This window comes from Neofelis nebulosa, chromosome 3 (genome assembly GCF_028018385.1).
Source record: "Neofelis nebulosa isolate mNeoNeb1 chromosome 3, mNeoNeb1.pri, whole genome shotgun sequence".
Lineage (NCBI taxonomy): Eukaryota > Metazoa > Chordata > Mammalia > Carnivora > Felidae > Neofelis > Neofelis nebulosa.
Genome location: NC_080784.1, coordinates 8,472,531 through 8,492,556, shown reverse-complemented (window position 1 = coordinate 8,492,556; position 20,026 = coordinate 8,472,531). Strand labels below are relative to the sequence as shown.

Here is a 20,026-nt window from a genome sequence, read left to right as displayed (position 1 = left end):
CTTTGAGTGTTTTTCCAAGTCTCAAATTAGGGTAATTCATCTGCTCTAAGAAGTTTCAATGCTTATGTTTCCTGATACGGACATTTAATAGCAGTATTCGATAATGTCCATGAGAATACAGAAATTAACATTTGTTTTTACAGTACATAAACTAGATGTGTAAATTCTATTCAAACTTCTATGAACTACAGACAAAAGTCTGACCTTCTTGCTGTAGAATTATATCCTGATACACTGAAGTTTGCAGCAATGCTAATTTTCTTCTCCCTTTAGTGTAACTTACCATTTACTGACACTTCCATTTACCAATCGGGGAAAATGTATATACATGTAACAATACAGACCTACTAAATAATCTAAACTCTCAAATTTCATTGTCAGAACAGGCATTTTCACTTGTTTAGCTGAGTTATTAACTACTATTTTGTATTGTAGAAAGTCACAATTCATTTATGACACAAATTTTAATACAAAACCGTGAGTGATTTTGTACCTACACTACAAGAAGTGTTGTCACTTTGTAGTTAGGTTTTATATGTTATAAATTCTATAAATGAATTGTCATTCTGTAAAACAATGAAGCAAGAACAGGTAATGATCATTTACCATGGAGTTAATATTCTAAAACTGAAATAAAATATGAATATTTTTATTAAGTGTTTTTATAAAACTAGACAGTACCTGTATCCAACAGATGGAAAGCTAGAAAGAAAATTATTTTAAATATGAATACCATGTCTATGCAGTGAGAACCAAGAAAAAGGAGGCTTTTACCAGCAAATGTAAAACAGGGAAGGGCACTTGTCTTACAAAATTGTGAACATTCCTTCCAAATTATGCAACTATGTTTTTATTTAAACTTTTGGAGGCTTATTCATAGGGCTTACGGATTTCCCCTGGAAATAAACCTGATAAGCATTACAGATTTCAAAATTTGAACTTTATCCAAGTTTCTGGTGCATGTGTCTATGGATATATAAAGGAAACTTCTTAGGGGCATTACGAGGAAATAGAAGTTTGTCTTAAATTAAAAGCAACTAAGACATGTAGTCAGTTGAAAGATTTTTTAAACCTCACCTAAATTTAATTTCTATTTGTTTTGCTACTTTTTACCTTTACCAAAAAAAAAAAAAACAAAAAAAAAAACCCAAAAAACAAAAAACAACTTAATCACATTTTATTTAGATTACACGATGACCTCTAGCAGGGAGTCCGTCACCTTTGTGAATAAATAATCTACGTTAAACTCATGCTGTGGGATAAGGTCTAAGGCAAGTCACAGTATGCAACTGACCGTTACCGTTCCTGACAGACATAAACCTGGGTACTAAGGATAGTGGGCATTAAACACACGTAAGTCCTAAGTCTAAGGTCAATGGTGGGGTGCTGCCACATTTGGGTTGGGGGAAGGACCTCTTGTGGCTGTAAGATACGGGAATAAATGATAAAAACTCTGAGATTCCCGATTCCCTATGAAGCCCCCAGATCCAGAAAGAAAGGGAAAACAGGAAGTGTTGCTGTCTTTCTGAGCTAGCCACAGACGAAGGGGGCGACACGGCTTGATAGCTGAAAAGACTGGAGACCTGTCTTGCTCCCCACGTTCACATATTGAAATTTAATCCCCAGTGCAACAGTATTTGGAAGTGGGGCCCCTCGGAGGCGATTAGGCCCTGAGGGCTGAGCCCTGAACGGTATTGGTGCCTTGTAAAAGAGGCCACAGAGAGCTAGCTCGACCCTTCCGCACACGAACAAAGGGAGAGGATGGCTGATTAGGACCCAGGAAGCCAGCTCTCATCAGACACCAAATCTGCCAGTGCCTTGATCTCAGACTTCTCAGCCTCCAGAACTGTGAGAAATACATTTCTGTCATTTGTAAGCCACCCAGTCTGTGACACTTGGTCACAGCAGCCTGAACTGACAAAGACAGTAGCTAAGTATAAACTTCGGAGCCAGTTTATAGAACGTTGAATCTTGGCTCCACCACTTATGGAGGCCAGAGGCAAAGCAGTATCTATCGTGAGTGAATCATTACATGTAAAGTGCTTAGCACAGAGCTTGGCACACAGTGCAGAAGGGTTAGTTAGCTGTCATTATTCTTAATGTTATTACTGTCTGTGGAATTTGACAGTAGAGTCTGTACAGCTCCATTTTACGAGTGGTGTGTGTGTGTGTGTGCATGCATGCACACACGTGAACTGGGCGTGCGGTGCGATGAGGTGAAAGGCCTGATTAACAAGTTTATTTAGAAACTTCTTAAGGTTTTAAGTGCTTTAGGGAAGGAGAAGATGAATGTCTGAAATCATCTTTATTCAACAAACAGATCTTGAGTGTCAGCCTCATATCTTGGCTAAAGATGCTCCATAATGAAGGACTATCTGCCCGAAGATCAGGGCTCTGCAGACGGGGTGAGAACTGCTTGGACCTGGACTTCCAGGTCACCCCAGGGACTTTCCAGGGTCTATTTCTTACAGGACTGCCCATGTCTGGGGAAATGGCCCGTTCCAAGTCTCCAGCTAAACTATGTTATTATGCTCCATTAGAAAGGTGACCTTATTTTGCAAACCTTAAACTAAGACACAAGGTCTGACAAGAATGAGTGTAGATAATGCAGAATCTGAAATGTGGAAATGTGTGGTCCTGATTATCTTAAGCAGTGCACATTTATTCGCGATGTTCTGTGCACTCGAAATAATATCGAGTTACGAGGGGACTGCTTCAGAATGGGCCATGGTAGATTTCACTCCAAACCAGGGCAGTTCCCATGATTACTTCATCATCATAGCCCTGTTTCCTCCCACAATCTTTCTCTTTCAATCAAAAAGGAGATGCTAGGCGCTTGGGTAGCTCAGTCAGTTGAGTCTGACTCTTGGTTTCGGCTCAGGTCATGATCTCATGGTTCATGAGTCTGAGCCCCACTTTGGGCTCTGTGTTGACAGCTTGTAACCTGCTTGGGATTCTCTCTCCTTCTCTCTCTCTCTGCCCTTCCCTGATCACATGCCCTCTCTCTCTCAAAAATAAATAAATATTAAGAGATTAAGTTAAAAAATTTGAAAAGATGCTGTATTCTCTCAAAACACATCAAATGCAACTTAAAATATTTTAAAAATGTATTCCATTCCTATAAAATTATTCTTCGAATTTAGAAATTCTTACCATGGTGGCATCATCATGCATTTTCTCGCCAGCAGTTCCAGGGCATAGTGGGTTGTGGGTGCAGCAGGCTCTCCGAGCACTGTGCCCACACTGACGGCCAACTCCAGTTCATTTCCACGAATCAGGTATGCCATAGCAAGCTTACCCAATAAGAAAATAATTCCTTCAGTTTCATAGATGCTGGATTGGATCATCTTTCCCCGCCAAGCTCATAAAGTAGATAAAGCAGTATTAACCTATAATCAATTATTCTTAAAAATACTGAATGTAATATTCCTATAAAGTACTTATGTAAGTATAAATGCAATTTCCAGATGGAAAAGCTTACCTGATAAAGGGACATACAGGGAATTTTTATAAGGTCAGAATTTAAGTTGAGAACTCTTGATAATAGTTTTTTAATGAATTAATAACAGTTTGTCTGCTATATCCTCATGTCCTTCCATGTCTCTATCACAAAACAATGTCAATTCTTAGAAGATTCATCAACCGTGTGCAATGATTATCAATGATCCCTTAAATCTACTGTATCTAAGGATACATGCAAAACAGAATCCATCTTTACTATACATTTTTCTTACTAGAGGGTTAAATAGAAAATACCTTAAAAACATCACTTTTGAAGATTATACTAACGTATACTTAAAAATAAGCGCTTCCAAAAGTCAAGTATTCTGAATCCCTGAGATTTTTCCCTTCACCACACTACTTCTTCTCATATCAGATGAAATACTTAAAGTTAGGTTGTTATAAATATGTACTTCGTGAGAAAAATGAATTGGAAATAAGATTTCATAGTCTGTAGAGTTTATGTGTGCTTCTGAGGCACGGTAGCTCAGACTTGGTAGGCACGCAAAATCAGATCTTGCACAGGAGTTGCCGTATTTTTTCCACTCAAACACCATGACGCACCTTAAGAGCTTTCCATTTACATAAACCAATGTGAAATGTACCTCAGTATTATCTACGGCTAGCTGGCAACATGCGGCTAACACTGCGTGACCATCCTGAAAATACCATTCCGCTAGTTCTTCACTGACTTTGTGCAGGAGTCTAGAAAAGAGAAAGAGTATGTAGTCTATATAAACAGAAGGATTCCGTCATAAAATGAACTAACGCCCTTTTAGAACAAGCTTATTAAGGGATCACATAGGATTTAATTTGGTATCTTTGATTCAGGTATAAAGTCTGATCTTTGGGAAAGAAAAATCAGGAAAGCTGTTTTTCTTAGCAAACAAATTAGTATGTATGGCATGCCCCCATACCCCAAATGTCAGAATAGAAGTCTCATTTTCAAAATTTGCCATCCTACATTGAATAATTGACAACTCAGCTATAGGGACAGTTAACTGCAGAAGAATTACAGGCTGAACTGAAACTTTTCAAAATTTAGATGGTGACCACAATATAGGTGGGGTATGTTAGATCTTTAAAATGTCAAGTTTAGATATGGCAGAGAATAGCAGCAAAGAATCAGGAAGGAGTACGCTGGTCCTAACACATTATTTGCTTAACATTTTACGACCCTTTTTTACTGGAAAAGCATCCTAAAAGTTTAAATATCCAATTTTTTAAAGCAATAATAGGAGCCAATAATGAGGCATGGGAAAGTAGATTATTAGATTTTAAAAAAGGGCAAAAGGCTGAAGAATTCTACCTTCCATTTCTTTTAAAAAATGTGGATTTGGATTTCTTCTTTAAAAGGAGTCTAAATTTTATTCCCAACAACTAATTCTGGTGTCTTGGGAAGATGTCATCTACAATGACTTTACAGTAAAACATTAATAAACAGCCCTCCTTATTTTTACTGCCTCTCCTCCCTAAACAAGGTTGATGTTTTTAACTATTTCGGTGCTTTATCTGCAATCTCTCTACTGAAATACATGCTGCCTCTCTGAAAGCCACACAAAAGGCATGCAGGCTGCACGTGCATGCCTGACACTGCCCTGTTCACCCAGAGGCCCTGGGATGGAGCAGGACTGAGGCGAGAATCAAAGTGAGACAGCCCAGCCCCTGTGCATGGAAAAGGGTGAAGCGCATGGGTCTTAAAACCCCCTTAGGGGAAGCCAACCCTGAAAATACTGATCCCACACAAAGGATAAAGCGCTCACTCATGACAGTCTTCCTTGTAGATATCATCAGGATATGAAGATCCTTTAGGTGTGGAAACATGTACGGTCTGCATGTTTCCCTCACAAGCAGCCTGGAATTTAATAAAATCTTTAATTAATTTTTAGCTAATTGTTGACAGCTGCCCAATTTCTAAATATTATTCTGATCAAAGTGCAGTTGACCCTCTAACAATATGGGTTTGAACTGCACGGGTCCACTTATATGCAGATCTTTTCCAATAAATACAGGACTGTAAATGTATTTCCTCTTCCTCATGATTTCCTTAATAACATTTTCTTTTTGCTAGCTCACTTTAAGGTCAGAACATGATACATAACACATGTAACGTGCAAAATATGTGTTAATCGACTGCTCATGTTATTGGTAAAGTTTCTGGTCAACAGTAGACTATTAGTACTTAAGTTTTGGGGGAGTCAAAAGTTATAGGAGGATCTCTGGGTGGGGGTTCACTGTCCCTAACCCTGTGCTGTTCGAGGATCAACTGCTTATTTAAATCATGTTTAAAATTTATACAATCTGGAGGTACCCTCAGAATTCGAAAAAGAATGTGGACCATTTGTATCAACACGAAGCTTCAAGTGCATGGTTACTAGAAATAGTTGTTCACCCACATATGACATTCAGCAGCATACAACAGTCCAGGGATGCATGAATGTCTAAAATGCGTGCAGTGTGACCAGGGCATAGAAAGTGTGACCGTACTGCAGACAGAGAAGGTGGGGAGGTGGGCAGGAGCCAGGCCATCTGACTGTCGATCACGGGAAGGCAGGTGTGATCAGTCAGCACAGTCTTCCTTCCGCAGGCCCTCCCGCCAGGGTAGGTGGCCTGTGTGATCATGTACTGGTACCTGCGCAACAAGCAGAGCTTCTGTAAGCTGACCTCTTGACATAAAAAAATTTACTAATTTTTTCACATCTCCAATGGCGATGCAGTATGGAATGACATCATCCTTATCTTCCTGGATTAACTGATCAGCTCTCCTAATAAAAAAGAACAACTTTCTTTATAATATACCAATCTCAAGGTTCTCAGTTGGACTCAGATTTTCTGAAATATCTAAAGCAACCAAATATCCAAAATACGTGGTAGATTTCCTAAAACCCTTCTGCATATCACTTTTCTAAAAGCTTCAGATTTTATAATCAAATCAGATATGGAAGACAAAAGTTTTCTGCAATAAATAAAATAGATAGCCTATTTTCTCTTAAAACACTACATGTTTTCATATTTTAAAAGCACTGAACATATTAGGCCTTAAAAATGAATACAGCTTATCTATTAAAGTGAGCAATATATTTTCTGAAAATAAGTTGTAAACTAGATGTGTGATGGGATATCTACTTTCAATTGGATTAGTAAATACGTGTGTGTCTACTGCATTAAAGACAGAATTTTAAACGTTTTAGGGAGCACAACACTGAATGCAAACCCTTTAAATGCAAGTAACTTAAAATCATTAAAAAAGAGAAGAGTATAAATACTGACAATAAAATATAGAATACTATGAGCACCCCAAGCAAGGTAGTTTACAAAAACAAAAAGTTCCTGATATGTGAGGGGAAAACAGGATCCTGATCTTGGAGATTACCAAGAATCTACTTGTTCTGTGTCTGCCTCTGTCTCTCTGTATCCTGTCTGTGTTTCTCTTTTCCTAAATAAGTCCCAAGTAGTTTCCCAATGACCAACCAAATTAATTTAACTCTTAATATTTAGCCTCAGGTTTGTTGAAAACTAATCTGTGGGCACCTGGATGGCGCAGTTGGTTAAGTTTCTGACCTGATTTTGGCTCAGGTCATGATCTTGCACTTTCGTGAGTTCCAGCCCTGCATCGGGCGCTAGGCTGACAGTGCAGAGCCTGCCTGGGATTCTCTCTCTCTCTCTCTCTGCCTCTCCCTGACTCATGCTCTCTGTCTCAAAATAAATGAATTAAAAAAAAAAAAGAACACTAATCTGGCATATTTAATATCTGCTGGCATTTGCATTAAACTACATTTCAATCGCCAATCTCTGGGTTGGTGTAACACAGTTTTTGTTTGCCCAGCTCACTGTTAACAATCTCCAATCTACAGGGTCACTGGAATTCTCCCCAACACCTGTGTTTTCAACCATTGTGACACTGATTTCTTTGTTAGAGGAGTAATAATATCCCCTTCTAAGGAACTAGGACCGAGAAATGGCCAATCTCTCTGAATGGTTGCATCTATACAACATAAATTTAGGAGCCGTGAGGAGACCATTCTCTGGCCACCATGTGAATTAAGGAGTAGAGAAAAGCAGGTGTTGGTTTCCAAAGATATCTGAAACAGTTTTTGCTGAGGTTGAAACACAACTGTTTTGTGAAAGAAACAATGTCTGCTAACATGGCTTTATTAAAGATTTTGGTGGGGGCGGGGGAGATAACATTCACAAGTGTGCAGTGAGGGTACAGGAACTTGGAATTCTTTGGGATTTTTAGAACTTAAGACAGGGAGCCCACAGCCAGCCTGCTGATGCACTTATTGCTGGGAAAATAGGTGCCAGGGAACGGTCTGCTTTCCAACGGCAAATGTGTTCATTAGTCCTTCTGCATTTCATGCGTAGCCTCAGGCAGATTTTTATTTATACATGTGAGTTGCAGTTGAATTTGCTTCTAAATCATGTCTCGTGGAAGAAAAATCAAACTTTTTCATTTTTAAGGCCAGAATCAAGGGAATTAGTCATGAAATAGTCATCTACAGGCCTAGCACAGTGCTAGACACATAGTGAGCACTAAAAAAATAAATATTCCCTGAACGACTAGAATAGGGAACAGTCTTACGCTGTGAGTTGAAATGTGTCTGCCCAAAACACGTTTACTGAAGGACAAACCACGGTCTCTACAAATGTAACCTTATTTGGAAAGAGGGTCTTTGCTAATGTAATCAGTAAAGAGGGAGTTCAACTGGTTGAGGGTAGACCCTCAATCTGCTATGACTGGTGTCCTCCAAGAAAGAAGGGAACGTGTACACAGACACACAGGGACTAAGGCACCGTGAGATAAAAGCAGGGGTTCAAGTGGTGCACCCATGACTCAGTGAAGGCCGACGACTGCCAGTAACCACCAGAAGCTAGGGAAAACACGTGGAACAGATTCTTTCTCAAAGACCTCAGTAGGAACCAGTCCTCCCGGCAAGTGGATATTGGCCTTCTAGCCTCCGGGCTGTGAGAATAAATTTCTGTGGGTCTGAAGCCAACCAGTTTATAATACTTTGTTACAGGGGCCATAGGAAACCAACACATCTCAGAAAGAGGCTTCACCAGTGCCTCCCTCGTATTCACGGACGGGAGACGGCAAGGATTGGTGGCCAAAGAGAACTGAGATTATTTACAGAAGAAGTACTCTGTGAACTTTAGGAAACCTTCAGAAAATCTTACCACCTATATTTCAGTAGCAATATATTATCCAATAAGTATGTTTACTCATCTGTCAATCCCTCCATTGACATGGAGAATCTCCCTTCCACTGTCTTTCTCAGATGCCAGGTCAAACAGAAGAACACCAAGTGACTTGTAACCAATTCATTTAATTTACGGCATTAGCAGACATAAAACTCAGCTGTTTTTAAAGACAACCTAAGACTAGAAAATTTCAAAAGCTACTATTTATATATTGCTTCCATTTTAACATATTTTAAAACATCTATTTGGACACAGACTCTGTGCTTACCTCTGCATTAACTTCTTCCAGTATTTCATAGACACCCCCGGTGCGACTGACAAGGCCTTGTCCCACTAGAACAGAAAACAAGAAAGGCAAAGTGTATTTTGACTGTACTAACTCTTAACTTTTTTTTTTTTTTTTAACGAACTCACATTTTTCATACGAGTTTTTCGTGTGTTTTTAGGGTGTTTAGATTTCCAGGAATATTTCTGAATTCTATCCCATTCCACAGAGTATAAATATTACATTTTAAAATAAAGTAAAATATGTAAATTGTATTATTCAGCAACGAAAATCCCAAACCTAGACAGGGGGCAGTGGGAGGGGAGAGGAATAGTACTACCTAAGTGTGTAGTTTAAAAAACATAGTAACTCCACTTCTGACACAACACCAGAGTAATCTGTTCTATGGTAATCTGTGTCCTATGTTCAAAATAATACATACTGAAATTCTTCTGTTTAAAAAATATGAGATTTCTATTTTTATTCTTTGTTTTTTCACAAATTTTATTTATTGTCATATCTTTCTTTATAGTTGATAAACTGATCTTCGTATTTTAATTTTTTTAACGTTTATTCATTTTTGAGAGATGGAGACAGAGCACGAGTGGGTGAGGGGCAGAGAGAGAGGGAGACACAGACTCCGAAGCAGGCTCCAGGCTCTGAGCTGGCAGCACAGAGCCCGTCACGGGGCTCTAGGTCACGAAGCTTGAGATTGTGACCTGAGCTGAAGTTGGACACTTAACCAACTGAGCCACCCAGGCATCCCTGATCTTCATATTTTAAAAATTAGACTGTTATTAAAGATCATTGTTCAATCAAGGCAAGTGAGACAATTATATGGAAAACATACACTTCACTGAACTCATGTCTACAAGGGAAGTGAGGGTGAAGAATTCTGAATATCACAACATGGATCTAAACTTCATTTTAATTAAGGCTCTCGCAACCAGTAGAATTCTACTACAATTACGGCTAGAAGATTGGTAATTAGCCTGAAAATAATAGGTTAAATTTTAAATAGGTAAATGTTTTTTGTTTTTATTTAAATTCCAGTTAGTTAACATAGAGTATAAAATTAGTTTTGGGTGTACAAAATAGCAACTTTTTAATACTACATTATTTGTAGTCGTGTTTCCTTTTTATTTAAGTTTATTTTTATTTATTTTGAGAGAGCGCAAGTGGGGATGGACAGAGAGAGGAAGAGAGAGACAAAATACCAAGCAGGCTCCACACTATCAGTGCAGAGCCAGAATGGGGGCTCAAAACTCATGAACCATGAGATCACGACCTGAGCTAAGTCAAGAGTCAGACGCTTAACTGACTGAGTCACCCAGGAACCCCTGTCGTCATGTTACCTTTTTAGAAAAATGTAACCTAAATTATGCTTTTAGGGAAAATTTGTCTTTATTATAGCAGAGGCAAATGCAAGAAACAAGTTAAAATGTAGATTGAATGAATTTTGAAATCATCAAGCCTTTTCTATAAAAACATGTCCTGTAAGTGGAGAGATTAACTGTTTTCCTAATCTCACAGAATTAATCTCAAAGAATCAGAAACTACAGAAGAAGGATATCGTGAAGCGCTCCAAAGACGTCTGTATTTCTTAAGGATTGGAAGGACAGTGTTTTGGATCGTTAAGAACACTGATGACCTTGCACAACAAAATTCTCAAGCTCCACAAGTGGACACTGTGAAAGTATCTTTAAATGTGAATTCAATATAGCTTTAAAAAATATATACCCAAATATAAAACTCAGGAAGATGAAGAATTAGTATTCTACCAAAATTTATTTATTCTTTTTCTTCTTGAATTTGATCAATACTCTAACAGTGTCTTGCTAGAAAGGTAACCTTTAAGCCAAACCTCTATTTCTTTAGAAGTAAAATTTTTATACTGCTCCTGAACACTTTATAGTTTGCAATGTGTTTTCAGTAACATTTTAAAATGACATTTTGTTTTAGGTCAAGCAGTAATTATTTGTTTCTAGTGTATAGGGGAATAAAAAGGTGAGTTAAATTTAATTTTGATATATTTTAATGTAACTTTATTGTTCACTTTTACTTTATATTATTTAATAGTACACTTAATAGTATTTTGTAATTATAAAATAACTAACTTAGAGCTTTTCATCAACTATGAAATGAATCCCTGCCATTTTTTTTGGAGGGGGGAGGGTTGGGAGAATTTGTGTTGAACAATGTAGACATTCAGAAAAACAAAAAGCTCCATAAATTTTCACAAACTAAAAACAATCAAGTAACCACATCCAGATCAAGAAACAGAAACCCCTTCTCCTTCTTGTCTTAGTTTGTTTGCCACCCACTTTCCAAAAATAACCACCACCCTAACTTTAATAGGATAGATTTATCTCAACCTTTTTCTTGAAAACTCTGTTTTGCTGAATCAGTCCTCTAACTCAGGATGTGCCCTAGGACCTAATTCACCAGAAAATCCTCAGTGACAACCATTCTTGTGGCCAGTGTGGGGTTTAGTCACAACAAATCGTATTAGCGAGGGGAGCCCAATGTGAGCAAATTAGCCAACATGGGTATTTTTTAGATATCAAAGGGAATCAAAGATCCTACCCCAGGGCAGTGGTTCTCAGGCTTCAGGCATGTGAATAACCTGGAGGGCTTATAAAAGCACAGGTCGTTGGGCTACATCCCTGGAGTTGCTGATTGTGTAGGTGTGGGCTGGGAAATGCACGTCTAACCCGTTCCCGAGTTAATGCTGATGCTGCTGGCCTGGGAAATCTCACTCTGGTAAGTACTGTTCTCAGGCACACTACCTGAGATAAGCTTAATATTTAGTCTTCCACCAATACTTACAATACTTTGTTAAACTCATTGATTTTAGCACATTACCTCTCCAAGTTCAACCATAAGTTCACAGTATCTCTGAATTTGTCCTAATCTCAAATGTATTTCTGCAGCCTCCTTCAGTCTTTCCTCTTTAGTGGGCACACCAATACCACCACCAAATTTAGACATCTTGACTGTTGTTAATTCTTGGGCTTCAGACTGGTTAAAAAGAAAACAAAATGTTCTAAATTTTGTTACACAAGAGCTGGTGATAAAAGATGATTATAAAAGCATTACATGGGCACATATTTTAAAAGCAGATAGCAATGGAAATTAGGTATTTTTAAAAATCAATACTTTTTCTCTATAAAACATGATACCTCTTTCACCTTAATATTTTGATGTGTGTGGGGAGTAAAGAGTAGATGTGTCTGGTATGGGGTAGAGAAAGGCTAAATCCCACTGTCCTTAAAACTTAGCGGCTGTTGGGGCGCCTGGGTGGCGCAGTCGGTTAAGCGTCCGACTTCAGCCAGGTCACGATCTCGCGGTCCGTGAGTTCGAGCCCCGCGTCAGGCTCTGGGCTGACGGCTCGGAGCCTGGAGCCTGTTTCCGATTCTGTGTCTCCCTCTCTCTCTGCCCCTCCCCCGTTCATGCTCTGTCTCTCTCTGTCCCAAAAATAAATAAAAAACGTTGAAAAAAATTTAAAAAAAAAAAAAAAAAAAACTTAGCGGCTGTTATGGTTAGATACAAGTCCAGGGGCCAAAAAGTAGTGAATGATAGAGTGATATGTAACTGGTGAAAACATATATGAAAACTCTCAAAAATTAAAAGTGACAGGCTCACTCTCTAGGCTCTCCTACTGTCAGGTGGTAAGAGTTGTAGTGGGTAGGTGTCGTTTGTGATCAAGGCGCTCCTTTACGAAAATAACTGTTCCGTATGACCTTTCCATCCACATCTCTGGAATGGTTCTCCTCACCGACAGTTGAGTTAACCGCGGATATTTCATTGCAAATAGAAAAGCTATTTCCTCTTTCAGGTCCCAGGAGTGGTCTGTTTGTATGGTATATCACTCCAGGGATAAGGTCACTGATAATTTCGAAATGAAATTCATTAACAGCTATAATATGGCCAGTTTTGATAAAACGTATCCGAGAATACAGCGTATTCAGCCTCTGAGACTAAAATCAGAGGGGTCCACACGTCATGGTCACCTGGTAATAGGGTAAGGGTAACACCACTTCAGGTGGTGCCAAGTGACTTTGAAGAATTACACGAGATTCAACCTATAGAAACCGTGGCTGCCTTAATCTGGTCTCAAATAATTCATATTCTCATGATCGGTTTTTACCATTTATGTTCTTAGTGGTTACTCATTTTACTTTACTAACTCTAATTATGTAAATTTTGAAAAATAATGTTTATATTTCAACAGTGAAAGGCAAAAATAATTTGGGCTTGAGTACATGATCCTGACATACATACTTACCGTTCTAAATTTAATCAGATGTTTCAAATGCATTATTCCTTTACAGTAGTTCTGAGGGAGCAAGCTATCGTCCTGTCCTTTTACCACAGCAACTAAGTTCCATAAGTTGTCACTGCCACCTGGAGGCTAAAAGGTTGATACAGAAAAACCAAAGATACAAGGATGAATTAAAAACCACACGGAACTTTGCATCTTCACAAACACAATGGAGGCATATTTAAATTGAAAGATTAACAAAATTATAACTATGCTTTATCTCATTTATTGTTTCTGGTTTCCATTTGTTTTATTAGTCTGTACGAGCTATGTTCAGAGGGACCCACTGAGTTGGGACGATATGAGCAAATACGTGATAACTTGAGGACAATAGTTGTCATGACTCATTTAGACTACAGGGAAAATGTTCACCTAATTCCTATAATACTCACTGATAAACACTCTGAAAACCATCTTAGCTTCTTTGCTCGAGGATTACCAGTTAGCTTCTCTATTTCGTGTTTAATATCTCTTGATACTTTACCACACAATAGAGGGGGAGTGCCTTGTTCCACAGCATGATCTAAAGAACAGACATAATTCAGTGAGAAAGGATTGCTTAGAAGATAGTATTGAAAAAATAAAACCTAATGCATGCATGTTGGCAATACCAATGTTCCCGATAATTTCTTCCCAAGATCTGTCTGCCAGAATATTCATTGGTAAAGGAGCGATTAAAGGTGTTAATGACCAGAGTCTCACTGTAGAGTCACGGGAACAAGATGCCATGGTGAAGGGGCGGCTGGGATGGCATGTTAACCCTGATGGAAAAAAAGAAACCTACTTTAACTAAAGTAAACACTGAAAAATGCTTTTCATCTGTATGTATCTCATAAAACTTCTACAGAATTGAAGTTATAAAGGAGTGTTTTAAGACAGCATTTCTATTTTGGCTGAAAATGATACAAGAATATAAGAAATTATTTAGCATAGTCTATTAATATGGATACAAAATTGAATAATGATTAGCAAATGGTCCTGGATGAAAATGTTGAAATTACATTTCGGGTGGTTCAGCAGCAAGCATATTATCACGCCAATGGAGTACATGGTAATGGTAATGGTAATGGTAATGGTAATGGTAATGGTAGATGGATGGAAGTTCCAACTGCAAGAAGGAACAGTTGGGACCTTCCAGTTAACAACATCCAGAAACAGTATCTCTCCCACACTCAGCCCCACTGCTTCAACTAAAAGTCCACCGATATGACATATATGGACACAAGTGGCTAGAATTCGGTACCTTTCTCTAAGGAACCATTTTTTCATCAAAGTTTGGGTTTACAAATGAAAGTGACATGCAAAAGACAAGAAATCTGGTTTCCATACCCAGTTCAATTATATTTATTGACTTAGTACCACATTAAAATATAAAATATTGTTCTAAATATCCAAGAGTAAAGGCAGAAGAATGGTTTGGTAAGTTCTATCTACTTAATCAATGATTCCCTGTTTCACAACTTCTTTATGAAGAGATGGTAAAGGAAGGGAGAAAAATCCAAGCCATATGTGTGTGCATGTGTCTGTGTGCACAGAAACACAAATAATTTCTCATGACGTTTTGGATTATCTTGTGTATTCTGACATTTCAATAACAAACAAGTACAATTTCTAGTAAGAAAAATGTTATTTTAAAATGAAGCACTGTAAGCCTTATTCAAAAAATATTGCTTTTTTCAGAAATTATAACCATCAGTAATACAACAAAATTTGAAAGTACATGAAAAACACATTACCATATACATCTGCACCGTGATCATAAACAGTATCCAAACAAGTTCCTTCTCGAGTGTCCCATACTTTTATAGTGTAGTCCCAGCTGCCAGACAGGAGAAGGTAAGGGATCTCAGTATTCCACATTAATCCCCTCACAGGTGCAGTGTGGCCACTAAGAATGTTTATGCAAGCATCCTGAGTATAATCCCAGATTCGAACAGAACTGAAAACAGAATATTATGTATATGATACCATTCAAGTTATAACTTATCTAAAGTACTGACACACTCTTAGTGGAGTACAATTATTTCTCCATAAACTGGAAAAGCTTTTTAGTTTCAAGTTCTACTACAATTCTTTTCATCATGGAAATGAACAAATAATTAGGCTAGAGCTAGCCTACTTCAGCATATTTTTCCTTACTTTAACTGTTCCTTTACTACTGATACTAAATATACTACTCCAGTTTATATACTTAAAACATTTCTTTCTTCAAGAGAAATATCCAGAACAGATAAAGCCAAAAGAAAAATATGACTAATAATACATATAAAATAATCTAACAACCCTCACATTATTTGTACATCACGAAAATATAGCATGTTTGATGATGGGTATTATTTGAACAATCAATTCATCTTTATGCTCTTATCAAAGAGTAAATCATTCCTTCATGTTTTGGTCAATAAAATAAGTGGCTTAGTCAGTGTGCAATCAGTCTAAAATCAAGTACAAAATTCAAATATAACTGAATTCATGACATTATTTGAATCTACCCATTGTACAAAGTAAAGAAGACACATTATATAATTTTATTTAAGGCATATTTATTTTTGCTTTCTATTATAAAGACTTCCTTTTTCTTCCCCTTACCCTAGTACAGGACAATGTGTCCAGGCATATCATAACCTAACTTTGTGCTAATCTCTTATGCTACCATTTAAGTTATTTTTGGTTGATATCACTCTTTCATAAATAAGATTATGCTGAAGTGAGTTGTATCAAAATAATTTATTCTAAGAGGCATTCCCTAGAACAGGTATTGCTTTATGACATAATTTAGATTAGGCAAACATTAGGCTAACATAATTATATTTGGTAGCCAAACACAAAAAGAGTTTGATATACCCCACTGCACATAAGCATTATTTACAGGTGCCAACAGCATGCTATCACCTATATGACTACTAACGGGATCAATAACCTGAATTTACAAGACTTTCAAGTTTCATTATCATAAATAAGTAAAATGCTTACTACTACCTTTCTGACAAATATTTCTTAGACAATGGTTGAAGATTATACTTTTTTCCATGTACCCATAGAATTTAGACATTGAAGTCTATGTTAACAGACTTACCATAAAGTCAACTCCTTCACTTTGACATCATAACCTTACTTTAAGTAACATTTCCAGTGAAAACCCACAGAAACTTCACATTGTTTTTCTTATGAAATTTGGATGGATGCCAAAATTTCAAGATGAAAATAATTATTCAATATTAAACCTGTGGTGACTGTATACAGATTTCTATCTGCCTAAAGTAAGATTTTTTTTTTACCCTAATTTATCTTGTATTAAAATAGGGACCAAGCTGTACTATGCAAATCTATCCCGTTTTAATATAAAACAGAAAAGATTTCAGGAACTTTTTCACAAACCCCGAAAAAAAAATGTTAAATCACTCTCATTTCTAAACACATTCTGTTCGCGCTAAAATACAAGATCATCTTCTTTTTTCTTTTCCTAATGAAAACAGAGTACAGCTGTTTTCCATATTTAATATTGGGTCATTATTTTAAAAAATTCTTGTGTTTTACAGAGATTTGCTTTGGATCTTTTTTCTCTTTCCGAACTGATCCTTTAAAAATTTTGTTTCTGTTAACTTTGTCTCTAATAAGATAGAAATAAGCATCCATAGTAAACAAAACAAGTTAAGGAAATAGAAATCATGAATATGATGACAACTTAAGTGTGGCAAAATTTAATTTACTTTTGGCTAAATGCAATTAGGTAAGTGTTAACTGCCTGTGTGTACTTGTTACATATTTTCACCCAAAAGTTGGATCACACGAATACGTACATTTCTAGAAAATTATAAGCTTATGATTTTAAGGACTAAAAAATTAAAATCCAAAACTACATACCCGTCATCAGAGCCACTGCAAAGAATTCCCTCCCGCAGAGGAGACCATCTAACATGGAACACTTTGGCAGTGTGCCCACTAAAGACTTTCAGCGGTTGATCAGAGCTGGTGGCTACGTAATAGACACGAACATTTTTATCTTCACAGCCAGTGGCTATCATGTCTCTGGAATATCATCAGTGGCACATTAAAATATGAAAAAAGTTGATATTTGTTACTGATAATTTTAAAATGTATTACAGTTCTAATTTCTGAAACCAGAATTTTTTGCTTCCTTAACGTAGTTAGAAAACTCACAGAAGTAAAACCATTATTTCCAGAAACTGCCATAGTGTGAAGGGTTTCCTTATATTCCCTTTAATTGGTTGAATTTTTATTTTTAATCTTAGATCAGAGATCATGGAATCTGTATTTCTATAAGGTCTTTTTTTAAATGTCCAGGTTCAAAATTTGGTGAATATTTCTCCTACCTTTATATTTCATAGCTATCGGGTCTTGACGAGGGTCTGCAATGGTGAGTAACTGAGATTTGCCTCCTTGCTGGTAAGCAAATTATTAATCATAGAAATTTTTCCGTGGCACGAGTACAAATAGCAATGCTTCCCCTGAAGGATGCTGGGAAAGCTCCCTGCAGACAAGGCTGTCCCAGCCGACGAAAGTTACAGTCCTGGGTTGCCAATTCTCTTTGGTGGCTACTCCAGTAGGAGATGCTTTAACTGTTCCCACTAAGGATCCTCTGGAAACATAATATGTGGATCTGATCTTTTCATGATATTCGTTTGTTATTCTCAAGAGACCGAGAGTAAACTAAGCAACCATTTATACCCTAGTGTCATACTTGGAATACTGTTCCAAATGGAGTTAGGGCACTAACTCCAGCACTAACAGGGTGGAACTGTGGAAATCACTAATGATCATTAATGATCATACCAACAGCCCCCACACTCTAAACGTAAAGAGAGGAAGTTACACATTTGGACCCAACTGTCATCACAACCTTCCTTCAAATTGTTGATTTTTGTCATACGGGTCATAATACTTATATTTACTTAAGCCCACATGCAGAAATACACCAGTTTGCAACTGGCATGCCCATCTCTAAATGTGCATTATCACATCTGCCTAAGTCCCACTGATAAATGGGCAAGGTTCTACACATGGGGAAATACACTTTGTGTAATGCAAATATTTACATGTATACATGAGTACGTCTTTGTGGCTATATGTATGTGGATACATAAACATAAAATCTTAAAAATTAAATAATAAACATTCAAGGAATGTACAGACATCCAAATTGTAAATTCAGAGATATATTATGAATAAACTTTGTAAGTTCAAGGTATTTTTCACTTATCTCCTAAGGTGCTACCTAAAATATGGATACTCTATTAGAACATTTTTTAAAAAGCTTTTAAAAATAAAAATGAAATTTATTAGGTACACTTGGTAGTAAGCATGCAAGTTAAGTATAAAGGACTTTTTTTTAACCAGGAGAAAACATATAGCGTTAATATCTAATTTTTATTTCAACTAGTCAAACGCTTACCAACCATATAAAGCAGAGAAATACGAATGTAGAACTAGTCTATCGGTCGGATACAAGGTAATCCTATCCATTTGTATACTGAAGAAATACTTTTTATTTTATTTTTTTTTTTTTTTATTTTATTTTTTTTTTTTTTTTCAACGTTTTTTATTTATTTTTTTTGGGACAGAGAGAGACAGAGCATGAACGGGGGAGGGGCACAGAGAGAGGGAGACACAGAATCAGAAACAGGCTCCAGGCTCCGAGCCATCAGCCCAGAGCCTGACGCGGGGCACGAACTCACGGACCGCGAGATCGTGACCTGGCTGAAGTCGGACGCTTAACCGACTGCGCCACCCAGGCGCCCCAAGAAATACTTTTTAAATAGTCACTTTGTTCAAGGCACAGTGAGGGTCAGCAGCACAGTGTTTTGCTGAGAATACGCTCCTAAAAATAGAGAACAGTTGCTGATCTCATGGAGCTTACATTTTAGAGGGTGAGACAGCCAATTTCCAACTAAAATTTAATTTTATTATGTTTTTTTAAAGATTATATATGTATATATTTATTACTCACATGGCTAATATTTGTGTGTCAAGTAGTTCCTGGTTGATTTTTTTTCACACAAGTGTACTCTTTAACCTCCATCTCCTATTTCCCCCGTCCCTTCATCCACCTTCCCTCTGATAACCATCAGTTTGTTTTCCATAGTTAAGAGTCTGTTTCTCGGTTTGCCTCTTTTCTTTCCCTTTGCTCGTTTGTTTTCTTAGATTCCACATGAGTGAGATCCTATGGTATTTGTCTTTCCCTTACTTCACTTAGCATAATACCCTGTAGATCCATCCGTGTCATTGTAAATGGCAAGATTTAATTCTTTTTTATGGCTGAACAATATTCCATTGTGTACATGCCACATCTTCTTTATCGTTCATTTTAACAGGACTTGTTCTTACAACCCATGAGCACAGAATGTCCTTCCATTTCTCTGTGTCATCTTCAATTTCTGTTCAAGTGTTTTACAGTTTTCAGAGTAGAGGTCTTTCCCCTTTGGTTACATTTATTCCTAGGAATTTTTTTGGTTTTGGTGCAATTATAAGTTGGATTGTTTTCTTAATGTCACTTTTTTTTTGAGAGAGAGAGAGAGAGAGAGAGAGAGAGAGAGAGAGAGAGAGAGAATGAGCATGGGAGAGTGGCAGAGGGAGAGAATCCCAAGCAGGTTCCACACTAAGCATGGAGCCCAACATGGGGCTCAATCCCATGAACTGTGAAATCATGACCTGAGCCAAAATCAAGAGTCGGACGCTCAACTGACTGAGCCACCTAGGCGGCCCCTTAATTTCAC

The 20,026-nt window shown here is 37.4% G+C and overlaps 1 protein-coding gene across 10 annotated transcripts in view; it reads right to left on the bottom strand.

Moving 5' to 3' along the window:
* The window catches only part of WDR17 (WD repeat domain 17), a 108,376-nt gene that overhangs the window by 13,723 nt on the left and 74,627 nt on the right, over window positions 1–20,026 (bottom strand). For 8 of the 10 annotated variants that reach the window (XM_058719914.1, XM_058719912.1, XM_058719906.1 and 5 more), the window contains 12 exons: window positions 17,157–17,321; window positions 15,029–15,231; window positions 13,904–14,053; window positions 13,685–13,815; window positions 13,257–13,382; window positions 11,834–11,989; window positions 8,972–9,036; window positions 6,134–6,266; window positions 5,265–5,356; window positions 4,107–4,206; window positions 3,154–3,293; window positions 682–702 (listed from right to left, as the gene is read on the bottom strand). In XM_058719914.1, the coding sequence (XP_058575897.1) occupies window positions 682–702; window positions 3,154–3,293; window positions 4,107–4,206; window positions 5,265–5,356; window positions 6,134–6,266; window positions 8,972–9,036; window positions 11,834–11,989; window positions 13,257–13,382; window positions 13,685–13,815; window positions 13,904–14,053; window positions 15,029–15,231; window positions 17,157–17,321 (1,482 nt within the window). The remainder of the gene's footprint in view (window positions 1–681; window positions 703–3,153; window positions 3,294–4,106; window positions 4,207–5,264; window positions 5,357–6,133; window positions 6,267–8,971; window positions 9,037–11,833; window positions 11,990–13,256; window positions 13,383–13,684; window positions 13,816–13,903; window positions 14,054–15,028; window positions 15,232–17,156; window positions 17,322–20,026) is intronic. The other 2 variants (XM_058719909.1, XM_058719910.1) reach the window with 1 other exon arrangement.